This window comes from Monodelphis domestica, chromosome 1 (assembly GCF_027887165.1).
Source record: "Monodelphis domestica isolate mMonDom1 chromosome 1, mMonDom1.pri, whole genome shotgun sequence".
NCBI lineage: Eukaryota > Metazoa > Chordata > Mammalia > Didelphimorphia > Didelphidae > Monodelphis > Monodelphis domestica.
The window spans coordinates 742,711,449-742,729,816 of record NC_077227.1 but is presented as its reverse complement, the minus strand read 5'-3'; the positions used below and the strand labels follow the sequence as shown (position 1 = coordinate 742,729,816).

Below are 18,368 nucleotides of genomic sequence, written 5' to 3'. Positions count from 1 at the left end.
CTAAGACTTTTCATGGTGGGGTTATAAAGAATGCTGGATATGGAGTCATGGGATCTGGATTAGAATCCATCCCTTTTCCTAGAGTGGAAAGGTAGGAAAGTCTCTTCCTGTGCCTCAGTTTTCTCCTCTGCCAAATAAGGGGGGTTAGTCTAATTGACCTCTGAGGTCCCTTCCAGCTCTAGTTATGAGATCACAAGTTATAGACAGGTTCAGGTCTCGTTGGCTCTCGGGGCAAAGAAGTTTATTTGTGGACAAATTCACAGATACTTATACAGGGATGGGAAGCTGGCTGTCCTTAGGGTTATTGAAGGGGCAGGTAACTGGGAAAGAAGGGGCAGAGAGAATGGCCTCCTCTCCCCATACACAAACAGTGCCATCCTTCAGTGGGTCAGCATCTGAAAGAATGAAGAATGAGCCCACTGAGGAGAACAAAGTCCACTTTCCTGGACTCAGAGACCTCTGCCACAGTAACTAGGAGATACCTGAAGACACACACCTCTCTTGGAAGGCAAAGTTGGAAAATTTGCTCCCCAGTACCCAGTGAAGGAGCCGAATCTCTCCCATGTGCCTTCACTTCACATTCAATAAACTTTCCTCCATGTCATAGAAAATCAGAATTTCCTGGCATTGGAAACAAGAACATTTAGAAGCAACTAAGTAGCACAGTGGATAGAGTATCAGGTTTGTAGTCTGAAGGACATGGGTTCAAATTTGACCTTACATACTTCCTAGGTGTGACCCTGGACAAGTCATTTAACCCCAACTGCCTAGCCCTTATTGCTCTTCTGCCTTGGAATCAATATTTAGTATCAATTCTAAGAGAGACAGTAGGGGGTTTTAAAAAAAGAGAAAGCTTGATGAAAAGGTGTTGATGCCCATCATGAGGGAGGATGAGACAAGATAGGAAGAGAGCCCCTATATGCTCTTGATGAATTTACTATTGATTGTAAGATAAAAGATAAGGGTTTAAAAGAAGAAAATGTGAACATTTATTGATTATCTATCTACCTTACTCTTAATCCAATCTCTGCTCTAGACTGCCTAGCTCTAAAAGGGGGGTGAGAAAGGAGTTGAGGGAAACCAATATATTTACCAAAATTAGTCTAGATGACCTCTTTTGGCTCTGCCTTCTGGAAGGGGCTGAGGGGAGAGTTGGGGGAAAAAGAACTGGCCTCAAGGGCAGCTAGGTGGCACAGTGGACAAAGAGCCAGGCCTTGGTTCAAATCTGAACTCAGGCACTTCCTAGCTAGGTGACCCTGGACAAGTCACTTAACCTCATTTGCTGAGCCCTTACCCTTCTGTCTTAGAGTTGTTACTAGGTCAGAAAGGAAGGGTTTAAAAAGAAGAGCTGGGCCTCATTTTAGTCAGGAAGAAGGCAGTCCTAGTCCCACTGTACAGCTCAGTTTTGATCCAGTCCTATTTGACACAGTCTACTGATATGGCTGTGTAGAATGAGAGAGAGGCAGAAGGATCAGTCTTGTCTCTTGAACTTGGGGGAAGTTTTGAGGTCATTCATTCTCCTCAAAAGAGTGGCCAGGGAAGTGATAGAGCAGATAGCATGTTGGACCCAGAGTCAGAAAGCCCCTGGTTTCAACAGAGTATGACCTCCTTGGAGGCAGGGACCCTTTCATGGTCTCCCCAGTACTCAGCATGTAGTAGGGGGTTAATAAAGGCTTGCTTGGAGACTTTTCGCTCAGAGGCTGAAGAATGGAGAGCAATGAGTAGACATGGAAAAGGTGCCGTTGGAGGCATCATGAAAGAAAAACATGGCTAACCATCCCAAAGTGGAATGGGCTGCCTCAGAAAGGAGTGAGTTCCCCTGCCCTAGAGGTCTTCAGGCAGAGTCTAGATGACTCCTCAAGAGGGATGTTGTGGAGGGAATTTGGTCCAGGTCTGGGTTGCCTGCTCTAGACAGCTTCTGAGGGTCCATCTCATGCTGATAGGGTATTTGAGAGGAAAAACGGAAAGCAAAAACCCAGTGATGTCATGGAAGGAATGGAGGAGAAGCCTCAACCAACTTCAGACCTTCTTGTAATTAATTTAGCTATTTGGATATAAGCTCTCCATGACCCCCACTCCCATGCTAGAACTTCCAGTGTGCTCCCCTCACCCAGCCCTCAAAGGTCAGGAGACAATGAGTTAGGGGCCCAAGCTCCCCCTTTCTCTCTCTACTTGACCCATTTTGAAGTGGCTGCTAAACCCATGGTGTATGTAGGGACCAGGCGGAGCCCAAACCCGAAGAAAGCACCATCAGCCAGGAGGAGCCCAAAGCAGGCTAATTTCCATCCAAAGAATCATCAGAGGTCGCACTTTTAAATTGAATAAATCCTTTTGGAAGGCTCTTTCTTAGTCCTAAATCAATTTGATTCTGTGTGAAATCCCATCTTCCTCCTAGTTTTCCCTCTCCAGAGCCGTCTACATCAGCACGCTTCAATAAATATTAATGTTTTCACCAAACACATCTTTGAGGGTGGGTGGGGGTGGGGAACAACATAATGAGATGTAGCAGGCTTGATAGGGGGCCCAGTTAGAGTTACGCTGTCCAAATAAGAGAAAGGAGGAGAAAGAGAGAGGAGAAGGGGGTTGGAGGGGAGGAGAGGAAAGTAGAGAGCAAAGAAATGGAAAGGAGGAGGAGAGTTGGAAGTGGAAAGGCAGAGGAGAGACGAGAAAGAGAAGGGAAAAGAAAGCAAAAGATGGGGGACTGAGGAGACAGGAGAGTGAAAAGAGGTAAGCAGAAAGAGAAAAGACAGGAGAGGTAGGAGGAGGGGGGGTGCCTTTCTTGTTTTCAATGAGAGAAAAAACATACATCTGAGTGTTGATTAAAAAAAAGAAGAAGCTGGCCTCAGAAAGAAAGGAATTCATTGCACTTTAGAAACCAGGGACAGGCAGTGTGGAAGGATCCTTCCAGCTTATGAATAAAGCCTTAAAGAGAGCTTTCATTAGCAGAGCACCCAATGTTGACAAAGTTCATACTCAAAAGAGAAAGCAAACAGTTACTGCCTTTAAAGTTTGTAAAAGCACTTTCTATTCATCATCTCCTTTGAAATTCACTCAAATTATAGGAAGTGGGGACCTCAGGTAGCATTCCCATTTTATAGATAAGCAAACTGAGGCTTGGAGAAATTAAATCATTTGCTCAGGGTTACACAGTTAGGTATTAGAGGTAGGGTGTGAGCCCAGTTTCTCCTAGACCCAAAAGCTCTGAAGTGTAATGAAAATATATGGATGTGATAATAATAGACATACTTTTATGATGATGATGATGGTTGTAATTATTAGAGAGACATGGTATAGGGGACTAGCAATCCAGTTTTAGAGAGTCAGGGAGACCTAAGTCTAAGAACTCTTAAGCCTGTCAGTGGCCCAGGCAAACCAGGGATTGATCTGATTTGGAAGAGTTTCCTCCCTGGGAGTTTTTTACATCAACAAAATCACACTTCCATTCCCTTTATCCTTGTGATCATCATTGCGGACTATCATTGTCTTCCTCCTCTTCCTCTTCATCTATTGGTTCTGAACTTTGCAGACACCCAATGCTTTGCCCATGAAGGTCATGCTTTTGACCTTATCCCAGTCCCTTCCAGATGACAAAAGGAGATCAGACATTCCCTCTTGCCCCACACTAGAGATCCAGTCCACAGCTTGGCTCTAGTTTCTAAAGTGTGATGAAGACAGCTTCTCTCTCTCTCTCTCTCTCTCTCTCTCTCTCTCTCTCTCTCTCTCTCTCTCTCTCTCTCTCTCTCTCTCTCTCTCTCTCTCTCTCTCTCTCTCCCCCCATCAGCAACTGCCAGATTTATTTAGATCTATAGGCGTACTTGCTTTGATTCTGTTAAAAATGATTTGGGAAGTGCTGGTGACCCTTCCTGCCATAAACCTCAATGTGAATTCAGAAAGGACATCTAGACATAGACGGAGATACAGCTCTCCATCTCTGTCTCTCAGCCTTTGTCTATCTGTCTCTCTTTCTGTTTCTGGCTCTCTTCTTTCCAGGTTCTCTTTGTCTCTGGATGTCTCTGTCTCTGTGTTTCCATTTTTAAAATCTTTTCTGTCTTTGTCTCTCTGTATCTCTCTGTCTGTCAATATCATTTTTGAATTCACACCCAGGCTTACTAGAGGAACAATCACCAACACTTCCCCAAATATCTTTTAACTGACGGGAAACAAAAATACCCTTTCAGTGTAGCCAAAGCTCTGGAGAGTGCATCTTCCCTTCTCCTTCTTCCACCTCTCTCACTTTGCCTGTTTATCTGTTCACCCCTCCTTTTTCATGGAGAGAGGAATGCCATTAATTGGCTCATTGCTGCTTTCTTTTGTGCAATTTTTTTGGGGGGGAAGCAACCCAGGTCCCCGAGTCCATAGCGCTCCCCCCCTCGATCATCCCCATGTGCAAAAGGCTATTTGGATGGGTGTTGTTATTCCCCCTTTATTTGTGTTGGTGGTAAATCCTGGGGAAAAAAAATGTCTATCTTTTCCTTTAAAGTTCTGATTCAAGGCATGGATGTGAGAGTTCTGAAGGGACTTTGGGACTGCGGTAAAAATTCGTTGTCATAGCAACAGGAAGGGAAATAGGCCTTGCTCACCTGGGACTTTTACTTACTGCAAAAGCTCGGTTTATTTTTATTTTTTATTTTTTTAAGGGAAGGACTCTGCAAGTGAAATAAATAAATAAATAAAAACTTATTGTATTTGGAAACGAGTTTTTCAAATATTAAAAAAACAAAACAAAAACCCAGCTCCCTTCAAGGCTTCCTCTGCTCTTTTCCCACAGCTGGGGGTGACTGGCTAATTAAAGATGCCTTGTTTTTCCAAGTTGCACAACTGGGTTCTGGTAGGGGATGGCTGGCTTCACCGGGGCCCTGCAAATGACGCACCCCAACCATTTTTCTGTCCTTTGTTTGCAAGGCCTGAAAAGAGTAATAGAAATGGTCACTGGTCATTGTAAGCCTAGCACTCACCCAGAAGGGAGAGGCAGCTCCAGAAAGCCAGGCTTCCTTTGGAGGCAAAAAAGATGATTTTCTAAGTTGTAAATGAATTGGCTGGGGAAAAAAAAAGCCTGAAAAACCGTGTGTGTGTGTGTGTGTGTGTGTGTGTGTGTGTGTGTGTGTGTGTGTGTGTGTGTGTGTGTGTGTGTGTCTGTGTAATGGCACCAATATCCATGTGGCCAGTTGGCAAGTCTCATGTCTGACCCACATTAAGATTTTTGGCTGACTTCTGACATTTCAAAGCCACATCAGTGACATCTCTGCTTGACAGGGCTCACCATCGCCCATGAAGAAAGAGCAAGGGGTGGGTGGGTGGGGGAGTCTGTGTCCAGTAGCACCCTGGATGATCCTAGCTAGTGGGTGGGGTGGGGGAGAGAATGAAGGCTTGTTATTGCCACTGGAAAGCATCCCTAATGGTGGTGTCTTAAAGGTCAGCCCTGCACTTGCCTCTGGGACAGGGGATTGAAATTCCCCAAGACTTGAACTATAATCATCCTTTAAATGTTATCTTAATAGAAATAACATTAATAATAATACTGAAACCCACCGTAAACAACCAGTCTTCCTTAAAGGTGTAACTTGTTTCTTTTTCTTTGCAGATTCTTTTTAAAATTTTTCCTGAAGTGCAATCAGAATTGTTTGAAAACAGCCGGAAACCCCAGGGACATGCGGCGCTTCCAGGTAAGGGGGCTGCTGTAGCTGTAAGTAAACTTTGCCATTTCCCTTCACCATGAAAAAAATGACAATGAATGATCAGCCACATCCAAAGGTGTAAACCTGCCTTTTTGGGGAGGGCTCAGACCTTCTGCCTTTTCTCCTAGATTCCTATAGGAAAGAGATGTTCCGATCAAGGGTAGAGACAGAATGGGACATTTTTGGGTTATCAGCCCTACCTTTCCAAATCCCCAATGGCAGCAATCTTGTCCTGGAAACCTAGCCACTCTGGCATCTTTTCAGAGAATCAGTGCCCTTGTTCTTCCTTTTCCTGTCTTGGGAACCCTTTCAATGGTATTTCTCTCTCTCCCAGCCCTTCCCAAACTGGCCAGCCAAATAGTCATGGTCACTTTAAGAGCTCCACACAGCAATAGGGCCCATGGGACAGTGACCCAGCTGCTTGGCAGTTAAATCTGCCAGTGGTTCCATCACCCCATCACTGATGTTATCGGGAAAACGAGCTAATAAAAAACACACAGTGAGGCGAACTGTGTTGGGTTTGGAAATGTAAGCAAGTCTAGCCCCTCTCAATCGCCTCCCCTCTTCCTTAATCTTTGAAGTACCCATATTTAATTCATCAAATGACTTTCCTGCCATTTGTCCCCAGACCAAATGCAGAAGGGGAAAAAATAGAAATAAAGCATTTTAAGGAAGCTAATACTTTGTAGGCTGAGATAGTTCTAAGATTTTACAGCTCAGTTGGTCACCTTCTGAAACATTTCCTTCTTTCCTGCCTTAACCTCTAAATTAGAGAGCAGGCATGAGTTATCTGAACCCATTTTCAGGATGGAAAAATGGGAGCCTGAAGAAAAGAGAGGTGAAGAGATTTCCCTAATAGAATTACTAGTATCTGTTTGGGTACCTTAAGGTTGGCAAAGCACTCCCCATGTGTTAACTATATTTGATCCTCACAATCATCCTGTGAGGTTAGTTAATAATATTATTTAATTAATATTCCAATTATTTCCCATTGAGGAAACTGAGGCTAAGAGAGGTGACTTGCCCAGGAGCACATAGGTAGTAAATGTTGGAGAGAGGAATTGAATTCAAAGTATCCATCTTTATTGGCTCCCCTTAAATGTCAGACTTGGGGCCATCTTGGGGGTTGCAAGCAGCCCTATGGGAACCAGATTAAAATGTAATTGGGAAATGCTTAAGAAAAGAAATAAAAATACAATAAAGCACAGATAATGTTCATTTGTGGTTTTCTAAGCATATGAGCCCTCGAAGATTCGTTTCTGAGTTTGACAAAACTACATTATGCCCCTGGCTGCTTCTAATATCACCTATGGTGTTGTGATCATCCCCAATTATTTAAGACTATTTCACAGACCTCATCCTACTTGATCAGAGCTGTAGTGAGGATGAGGAATTCAATCTCACATGCTCAGATTTAAATAGAGACGTTTTTCAAAGATGGAAGGCATCTTGGAGATTGCCGAGTCTTGGATCTCAGAGCTTGAAGGGTGCTCAGACATCTTTTAGCCCAATCTGGACATGAAGAAGAAACCCCTTATATAAAAATGAAGAAAATGAGGTTGAAAAATATCAGAGACTTAGAGATGGAAGGGACCCAACCCTGTCCCATTTTACAGATGAGGCAACTGGAGCCTAGAGGGAGGAAGTGGCTGTCCACGGTTGCTAATTGGTAGGATCGGCATTTGAAACCCAGTTCCCTGATTAAATTCAGCATTCTTTTAATTTTTTTAAGCCTTACCTTCTGTCTTTAAACACTTACTTTCTGCAGAAGAGTAGTAAGGGCTAAGCAGTAGGAGTTAAGTGACTTGCCCAAGATCACACAGCTAGGAAATATCCACCCAGCTGCCCACCTCTTTTAATTTAAAATTGCCAATGAATTAATTTACTCAAGATCTGACAGTGATGGAGTCAAGATTAGAACCTGGCTCTTCTGAATTTGCTGGTCTAATAGTCTTTCCACTCTACCATGTTATCTTTCTATAATCCCTGATGGCTGCAGTTGACTGAGACATGACCCATGCCAGAAATCGGGGCAATTCAGCCTTTCTTTTTCTAGTAACCCTCAAACAGTCTTGGAGGTACTGGAGCGACCCCGGAGCTCCTCATAAGAGAATCCAATCCAGCTCTCTGCATTAACAATTGGATCTCTCCTACCCTGGGGAGAAGACAAGAGCTCAACCACGGCCATACTAGCTAGCCACCATGATATGAGATGGTAAAGATGACATAAAAGATGTTTCCTCCATTGCTATTGACCTGGATACATATAAACTGGAAGCCTCTGAATGAGAACTAACTGCAGTATTGGCCTGAGGAATAGAACAAAGGCGAAGGTTCCTCTCAGTTCTCATACTCACACTGTACAACCCTAGGCAAGTCCACTAACTCCAGCCTTAATTCTTCCTCTAAAAAATTAAATGGTGATACTAATACTTGTACCAGAAGACTGCTGTGAGAAAAGCCCCCTTTAAACCTTAAACTATCATCAAACATCTAAGCTCATACAGTAATGATTATTTTCATATCAGGCCACTTATCCTGTCTGCCTCAGTTTCCTCATCTGTAAAAATGGAGATTGTAATAGCACCCAGCTTCCAAGGATATCATAAAAACAAATCAAAATAATATTTCTAAAGTGCTTTGTCAACTTTAATATGCTATTTAAGTGTTAATTATTTTTATGGATATTTATATATATCTTCAAATTTGATATATTTGAAATCTGGGATAATTCAGACTGCAGTTGGACTAAAGTTGGCTTGGCATTATTTGTGGAAAAAAAAGAGGGAGAGAGAATTTAATAAGCAGTTAGTAGAGTCAATAAGATCAAGGGGAAATGTTTTACTTACTTAGGAGAACACACTTTCAAAATACCCATTCATTCGCAAACAATTCATGTGGTCATTACAAATTATTCTGATTTCTATGAAGATGGTCCCCAATGGATTCCATAATGGGGAAAGTGGCACCTTGTTAGAGGCATTGAATTGTCTGCAAATGAAAATAATAGAGCCACCCTGAAGGGAGGGATGCTTCTTTCATCTGTCTTTTTTTTTCCTGGGGCCAAGATTGAGCATCATAATTATTTAGATTTCCAAGCACTCTGGCTGTTCTTTTCATTCACCTGACTATTTATAGTCCTTTCCAAATGGGTAGATTCTGCCTCCCTTCATCAAGTAAATCTTCCTGCCTTTCCTAGAGCACAACTATATCTCATCATATTCATCCACTGCAAGTTATTCTACTATTCCCCAATATTCTATAGAAGCCGCACATCCCCACATCTGCTTCTCTTCTGATTTGTTCTGTGGGTCTTTAAGAGTTGAGTCCAACTCTTTGTGACTCCATCTGGAGTTTTCTTGGCAGAGATACTAGAGTGCTTTGCCATTTCCTTCTCCAGCTCATTTTAAGAATGAGGAAACTGATCTAAACAGGGTGAAGTGACTTGCTCAGGGTCACACAGCTTGTAAGCCTGAGGTCAAATTCGAACTCTTGAAGATGAGTTTTCCTGAATTGCAGGGATGACATTCTATTTTTTGTGCCTGGGTGGCTGCCCAATCCACCCCTTACAAATGGTGATGCTATGAATATTTGCTTGTACCTGGGATCTTTCCATCTATAGCTACAGTGTATATGCTATTGATAGTGGGATTGCTGGATGAAAGAAAGCTTCATTTCCATGAGAATAGCCCTCTCATTCAAACTTCTCTCTTCTCACTGGAAAGTAAGCTTCTGGAAAGCTAGGACTGATTGTTTTTTGCCTTTAAATCTCTAGTATTTAGCTTTAATTTTTTTAAAAAAAGAATTATTTCTTTGGTATAGGGAACTTCCTTTGTGGAAATGTCCTTCAGGAATCCAGACCAGCACTTGTTCTGTAATTTATATGACATCTCCCTGATAAATAAAGTAGTTAATTAGAAGCCTTCCTTCAGATTTTGGATTTTGCACTTGAATCAAGAACACCTGAGCTCAAACCTTATCCCTCTCATGAGATTCCCTCACTGGGTGACCCTGAGCAATTCACCTGGCTCCTCTAAGCCTCAGTTTTCTTATGTGCAAAATAGCCAACATTTAGAAAGTATTCTAGGGTTTGCAAATTGCCCTCTTTCTTTTGATCTTTATGAGAAACCTATGAGGTAGACACTATTATCAACTCCATTTTATAGATGAGAAAATTGAGGCTGAGAAGAATTTCCACAACCTGCCCAGGATTACCAGGAATACTAAGTGCATTAGATAGGATTCAAACTCAGGTCTTCCTGATTCCAAGTCCAGCACTCTATTCACTGTTGCTTTTAGTATTGAACACTCAAATGAGATCATTGTATGCAAGGTACTTTGCAAATTTTAGAGCTCTATAGACATGGCAGCTGTTGCTATTAGAAAAATAGCTGCTAGTAAAATTGTGCTTAAGCTGAAAACAGCTGTAATAGATATGTAGTTGTTTAATAATTATATATGTAGATACACCTGCATATATGAATATCTACACACATAATATCTACATACACACATATACAGACATAAAATTTACATCTACACATGCACATAAGGAACAGACTTTTAAAAAGTACAAGAAGTTAAAGATGAAAAAAACCTGAAGTGACACGATTAGTTTCTGAGATTTAGCCATCTTCAGCACAGAGCATAGCAGGTGACAAATAAATGCTCCTTTTACGTGGAAATGACCTCCTGGAATGTGGACCTATTTCAAGAAGGATGATGGCAGCATTTAGCCTGTCAGCACCTGCCAGGTGAATTGCCAAATTGATGCAATTACCCCAATAATTTAGGCAAAGCTTGCACCCCCCCTCCCCTCCCCATACATATGCTTCTCTCCACTATCTGACATTTTTCAGGGGAGAGTGTTTAGTTGGTGCACTGTGTAATAGCTAGCATTTACACAATGCCTTGAAATTTGCAAGGCACTTTGTAACGCATATTATCTTGTTTAATCTTCACAACAGTCCTGGGAGGGAGGCACTATGATTATCTCAGTGTTACAGATGATTTGAATAAGAGTCAGAAGACCAGAAGAATCTTCATGCTGGAAGGCTCAGATCAGAGATTTTGAAATTGTTGGGACCCCAGAGCAGGGGTGTGCTGGTGTTGCTTTATTCTACTGAGAGTCTGATGGTTAAATGATTAGTGTGAGCATTAGCTGCACAGGAGGGCTTGACTTGTTTTATGGGTTGTCTAGACTTAAGAAAGTGATGGAGAAAATGCTAATAGTTCAGATTGAATTTAAAAGTGTGTCAAGCATACATTCCCCCTTTCCCAGGTGATTGTTAAACATATAACAGCACATGTCTTCATTTAGTCCAATCTCCTTATTTTAAAATATGAGTAAACTGAGACCCAGAGATATTTAGGGGTTTCCCAGAACTTATTCAGATGGGAAGTAGCAGAGCCCGGATTTGGATCTCTGTATTCTGTCCCAGAATTCCTCTATACCCTACTGCCTCTCCAAAGAGACCTTTGAGTGCCTGCAATATTTGATTACATTTTCTGCTTCACTTTGTGAAGTGAATATATGCTTCTTGAGGGGAAAGAGAACTCATCCCCCCCCCCCCCAAAATAACAGCTCCAGAATTTCAAGCAAAACGAAAAGATGGCTGGTCTTGGAGTCTGGAAGTCTGGGACCCTGGGCAAGTCTCCAGGTTGCTCCAGGCAACTCTCTAAGACCGAGATTAACGTTTTTTTTTTTGGTAATGGCTCTCTGAATAATTATTTTAAAAATCACAAAACAACATACATAGCATTAAAAAGGAGAAAAAATACATTTAAAAAGATAAAGATAGATATTTAACTTCATAGACACTTAGATAAAAGTACTTTAAGACGACTGAATATCTAGACTCTTGCCCTACAGATCAGGAGGGCATTTCCTTACTGGGAGTCTTCTTTAGCAGTGAAATCTCTGGTGTGAAGTATATCTCTGAATATGAGAATTGTGGCCAGCCTGAAGAACTCCCAATATGGAAAGTCACTTCACAGTCAGATCACATTTCCTCTATGATTCAGTCCATGAGTCCAAAAAAGATTCCTAAATCTCAGGGGGAAATAATCTATCCCATGGCTTTCACAGCTAGTTATTATCAGGATGAAGGTAGGAGCCCTGGTCTTCTTGACTCCACGGAAGGTCTACTGTCCCTCTAAAACATGCTGCCTTGTAGACAGTAGGCACTTAATCCATGATTTTCAGTTGAATGCACTGAGAAGAGCCAGATTGAATGGGATTAAGTCTCTTAAAATCTGACCTGAACAGAAACTCAACATTAACTTTGAAATGGATCTCAAAACAAAACCACTCCATGCTCTTCTCCCTGAGAGAAATCAAGAATGAACTAGCTGGGCCTAGATCCCAAATAATAGAATTTCTAAGAGGACTGAAATGTGGCAAAGCTTGAACATGACAAATGAGCCTGGAGCCTTGGAGCTTCTGGGAGTCTCCCATTTGAACTTGACCTTGAACTGTTAACTCTCTCCCATTCAGCTGAAGACCTGGCATCCTGACTCTCCACATAAAATATGTTTATCTTCAGGAACAAATCCAATTTAATTCAGTTCTTCCAGCATTTATTAAATACTGGGAGATGCAAGGCAAAAACAAAAATAAAAATTTCTATTCCCAGTTTACGAAAAAAAAAAAACCAAAGAAACAAACATGTATTGATAAGTTTCCATGAACAAGGCAGAAATGAAAAAAAAAATCCTTATCTTCAAAGAATTATGGTTCTTCTGGGGGGGATACAATGGGTATATTTATATAATAGATAATGAAATAGGAGGCACTTGAGGGCAAGAGAACATTAACAAATGGCATAATCTGGAAAAAAAAGTAAGCAGTTAGGTGGTACAGTGGATAGAGCATGGGGTTTAGAGTTAGGAAGACTCATCTTCTCAAGTTCAAATCCAGCCTCAGACACTTACTAGCCAGATGACCCTGATCAAGTCACTTATCTGTTTACATGAGTTTCCTCATCTGAAAAATCAATATCTCTGCCAAGAAAATCCCAAATGGGATCACATAGAGTCATACATGACTGAAACAACTCAAGGACAATGATGAATTTGGAAAGCACTTGTGTGTGATGTAGCACTCAGACTGAACTTTGAAGGAAAATAGACATTCTATGAGATAGAGGTGAGGGTGGAATTCATGGCAGGTTTGGGGGTCTCTCAGACTATATAAAGGCAAGGAAGTGGGACATGAAGCTGATGAATGGTAAGTAACATATAACATTCAATGGATTCTCATGATGAGTGAAACACTGAATATGGGGTCTGGAATTCTGATGGGCCCCAAGGTGCTTAAAAAATCCACAATCTATGTACAAGGAAAATTGCCCCAGTCATTATAGAAGCGGGTTGGAGCCCGCTGACTCACACCTCTTGGGAGGAAGGGCAAAAGAACCCTATGTTTTGTTGAAGCTCTTGGGGACCCGTTAGGACATAATGAGTCTTATTCTCTACCCGCCCCCCAGCCCCAGGTGGAGAGTAGGCTGCTGTGATTAAGCCAAGAAAGGAAAGAAGGTAGAATGAGGAAGAATTGGGGTCATTGTCATATCTTTGGTTCAGCCTCTGAAGCCAGAATCCATATCACTACACTCTAACTGACTTCTTGCCTGGAGATCATTCTATATACTTTGGGGTCTGAGTGAAAATTTGGGCTGGTCTAACTCACTGTGGTTATATCTGTGACTCAGTGGGCCAGGAAGAGCCAGACCCTCCTTGTGTGTCACAAAGCTGCTTCCAGGGGCTGGGCTAAAGCAGAAACCCTAGATCCTGTGGGAGCTAAAGCTTCTGCTAGAATTATATAAGCTGAGTAGACAGATGTACTATGCAAAGTGGGGTCTTTTTTGAGACTATCATGCCACCACCCAGTGTCACCCATCCCCACCAACATCAATCAAATGTAAGTGCTTTGAGGGCAGAAATGGTTTCATTTTTATCTTCACATTCCAAGTTTCTGGTGCTTAATAAATGTTCATCCAATGAATGAATGGATCCTTGGACATCCCTGAAGCACATATAGATTTTCTGACTCCTTCTCTGGAAAAGCTTAGGGATGCATCATAGATGTGTAGCTGGAAGGGACCTTAGAAGCCATCCAGTAGAACCTCATCCTTTTACAGATGTGCAAACTCAGGCCAAGAGAGGCTTAAATGAATTGCCCAGGCACACCTGCTAATATAAGTCATAAGTAGGTTTCAGTCCCATAATATCACAATGGAAGGGGGTATGCTTTTTTTTAAGTCATTAGTCTTGTCTGACTCTTCATGTCCCCTGTTCTCAGAGGTTTTCTTGGCAAAGAGACTGGAGTGTTTTGCCATTTCCTTCTCTAGCTCATTTTACAGATGAAGAAACGGAGTCAAACAGGGTTAAGTGACTCATATAGGGTCACAGAGCTAGTGTCTGAAGCCTGATTTGAACTCAGTTCTCCCCGATTCCAGACTCAGCTATCTATCCATTGCTCCTGTGCTCAGGAATTTGGAAGTCAGTGCCTAGAATGATCTATGTGTGATGTCATGAGAAGGATCTAAGTGCAGCTTTAGAGGATTTAGGTCCAACTCCCCATAAGATTTTATAACTTTACATGACTCCCCTCCCACTTTATGAATCTCAGTTTCCTTCTCTGGGAAATGGGGAGAGGAACACTTTCGCCATCCATCTTAGAGGGCAGTCATTAGGATTGAATGAGATAATACCCCCCAAACTCTTTGGAAATCTGAAAAACCACTCTATCACTCTATTACATGAGCTATGATGATGCTATTACACACAGGGGCAGGGGGAAGTAATGAGGAGAGAGAGAAATGATATCTCAGCAGGGGGATGAAAGAGAAATCATGACATATTTATTCTGGTTGCTTAAGGAGTGACCAAAACTCTGCCTCTTCTGGAGAAGCTGGAAGGAGTAAGCTTCATGTAGCTAAGAACCAGGGAAGGTAATCTTTGGCTTGTGGGAAAAGGAGGAAGAATGCCAAGGGAGTGATGGGAGGAAACAGGCGAGGGAATGGAGAGGCCAGAAAGGAATGGTGGAAGGGCTGTTGAATGATGGGAGGCGGCCAGTCCTAGGTGCTGTGGGTTAGAGACAGCAGCTGTGAGAGGATGTGGCTGTCAAGTGTATGTGATGGAGCCCCCCAAGTGCACAGCCCCTCAATCTATGGCACAGGATGACGCCATGCCAACGACTCCTACTTTCCTTGGTTGTGAGCTCCATTGCACCGATGCAGAGATGGATGATGTCCCTAAGCTTTTTCAAATCCTAGCTATTATAGAAAACTCTTTTTTTTTTTTTGAGAGGGGTAATGAGATGATTTTTCTTCTAAAAAAAAGTTCAATGTATCTCTCACACCCATTGAAGAGGGAAACAAGAGTTTAAATTAACTCCAAATGGCAAAAATCTAATCCAGCCCCAGCTGCTGGCAGGTTTCTGCCTTTCCAGTCTCTCAGTCTGAGAGCTGCCAGCTGCTTTCTGATCTCACCCACCATTTGAAATCGCCCAGGCTACTGAGCAGGAGTTTTAAAAGCCATCATAGAAATCACTTGACTTATGGCCTTTGGGACCGACAGGTGAGTCCATTATCCACTGGTGAAACAAACCAGAGACTTGGAGATCAGAAATCATAATTACCCATTTGGAGTCTGAAAACCTTCCCTGGGCTACAGGGTCTTTCATAGTCTGAGGCTCGGAGCCTGGAGAAAAGGGCCCTGGGGGACTTGGTTCAAGCGTTCCCCCCAATTCCTACCATAACCTCGTGCCCCAAACCCCTGTGGTCTTCAGACAGGGACGGAAAATCCGGGCTAGCGGGAGGGATGGTTTGTCAGTTTCCAGGGGAAATGTGCTTTGAGCTCTTAAGGAAGAGTGGGAGAAAAGGGAAAGTGAGCGGTTAGCTTGATAATCCTTGGGATTTAGTCTGGGCCAGAGTAAGTCCCCACAGCGAAATTACAGCATCAGAGAACTGCGGAATTTCAGAGCTGGCAGGGACCTCGGCTAGTCGAACTCACAGCCCCCCAAGAAATCCCCACTGCAGCATACCAGAAAAGTGAGCACTGGATGGACCTCGGGAATTCCCAAGAAGGCTCAGGATTCAGAGAGAACTCAAATACTTCTCCCTAAAATGAAACAGCAACGGTTTCATTTTGGGGGTTACTTTATGCTTGGTATTTAGTACGTGTGTGTGTGGTAACAGGGGAGGAACTAGTCTGAATCTGTGATTTTGCATCGGTATAGGGAACTTCCCAGTGTGGAAATTTCCTTCCATCAATCCAGACTAATTAGAATCTAGAGTTTGGGAGAGCTGCTTGGGAGGTTAAATGACTTGCCTAGAAACACTATTGATGAGAAGCAAAACTTGGAAACCAGTTCTTCATGACTCCAAGGTCAGCCTTCTATGTACTACTACTATTTTCCTCTCATTTTGTACACAGTAGGTGTTTAATAAATGTTGAGGAAGTGAATGAAGGACTAAAAGCTCCCACTCATCCTGGAGCAATCATACATGACCCTTCCTGAAGTTTTAGTAAATGAAGCTCAGTTCATAGTGCCTCAAACATAGTAGATCCTGAACACATACACACACATATATTTATGCATCTCTATTATATATGTGTGTGTGTGTGTATGTATATATTGTTCAGACTGGACTAGTTCCTTGGTTGTTATGGAGAGGGTTAGGCATTCTCCTTATTTTGGGCTCTCCTGCCAATGCCTTTACTCCTGGCTCTGCCTAGCTACACATGGACATAGTGTTGGAAGGCAGGTGGCATATAGCATCACTACTGGCTGGCAGAGAGCAGTGGAAGGGAATGTCTGAATCTCCTGCCAAAGAAAGAAAGGCATCGCATCCCTATGCTGCCCCTGTGGCTCTTAACACTTCCTGTGAGTACAATCCTTGCATTTGGCCCCAACCACATGATAGATTATTAGATGGGAACGATAAATACCAATCATCATCATCATCATCATAACAATAATAACAAACATTTTAAGGACTTTAAAATAGCAACATAAACTCAGTTAGTAACTAGAATTGGAATATTATCATAGGCTAGACCGTTGCCCCCCACCCATATTCAGAATATACACAAAATGAGTTTAGAAAATTTTAAGAACAACATTTTAATAGAAATCGACATTGCAAGTATTCCTAATTTCCAAACTCCTTTGAATGAAAAGCTCTCAAAACATAGAAACCTTTCAGAGGAAATCAGAGTCATGAGGGGACAAGATGAGATGCTTATCATCTATCTCTGCTCAGACATGTACTAGGTGTGTGACTTGGGTAAGTCTGACGGCCTCAGTTTCTTTAGATGTAAAATGGGGATAATATTAGCATCTACCTACAGGATTGTTGTGAGGACTAAATGAGATAACATTTGCCAAGAGCTTTCCAAACCTTAATGCTTTACATAAATGACAGTTATTATTATTATTAGCACTTTTACTCTTCTTATGATTATTTCTTGTGTGTTCTTGTAATTGCATGTAATGAGAATTCTGGGAATGGACCTAAAGTCCAAGATGACTTGACATCATAATCATTTTACTCGGCTACAAAAAACAGTTATTTTATCCACTTGCAGAATATGAAATAAAGGAAATAAGTACAGGCTAGCAACTTGTCCCTGGACTATTTGTCTTAGAATCCCATTGAAAAAGATGAGTATAATGAGATTAATAATAATGATGATGATGATGATGATGATGATGATGATGATGAATGCTAATAAACAACAGCACATATTTATATAGTGCTTTAAAATTCACAGACTGATTTTTACATCCCGAGAGTATGGAAGTTACTAGTGTCACTTCTCCAGAAATGGAAAGGGTCTGGTGGTAGTTCATAATTGTGGAAGTAGGGTTTTTAGACCACCTCATTCAGTACTGTAAGGTATGGGAAGCATAGGGCAGTTAATATTGCAGGGGATATCATGCTAGATCTAGAGTCAGGAAGACCTTAGTTCAAATCTGGCCTCAGACACTTATTAGCTATGCGGTCCTGGGCAAGTCACTTGACCCTGTTTACCTCACTTTCCTCATCTGTACAATGAGCTGGAGAAGGAAATGGCAAACCATTCCAGTGTCTTTGCCAAGAAAGCCCCAAATGGTATCATGAAGAGTCAGACATGACAGAAACACAATAGCAATAGGAAGCAGACTAAAACTCTTTCATAACATTGAAATAGCCTAGAAAAACAGAAGGAAGGATGTACTTGGACTTGAGAAGACATTCCTGGCTAGGGCATTTGTATGACCAAATCTTACCTGTCTTCAAGACAAAACTCCTTCTCAGCTTGTTCAGTGACTTCATAGATTTCCTTCATCTCTGACTAGCAGAATGTAAGACCCTTGAGGAAAGGGACTGTTTTGGCTTTGTCTCTATCCAGCACATAGTAGGTATTTAATAGATATTTATTGATTGACTCTCCTTAGCAGCTAACCTAGAATCAGGCATATAGAAGGGACTTAATAATGCTCACTGATTGAAAGCCTCTATAGAACCTTTCACTGGTCCTATATGTAGGGCTCAGGCTGTGCAGCATTTACTCCTAGGATTTTATCTTCTCCCAGAGGGAGAGTAAGCCCCCAAGGTCAGAATATGAGCTTTGAACTTTTTCTGCATCCTTTCACAGCATCTAGTGGGGATTGGAACCCACCCAAGGGGCTCAATAAATATTCTT

General features: G+C 42.0%; 1 protein-coding gene across 1 annotated transcript in view; it reads left to right on the top strand.

Moving 5' to 3' along the window:
- Positions 1-18,368, top strand: part of EBF2 (EBF transcription factor 2) — a gene marked incomplete at its 5' end in the record, with an annotated part of 108,406 nt that overhangs the window by 28,017 nt on the left and 62,021 nt on the right. Inside the window, 1 exon segment of the mRNA NM_001164534.1 lies at positions 5,582-5,663. Coding sequence (NP_001158006.1) covers positions 5,582-5,663 — 82 coding nt within the window.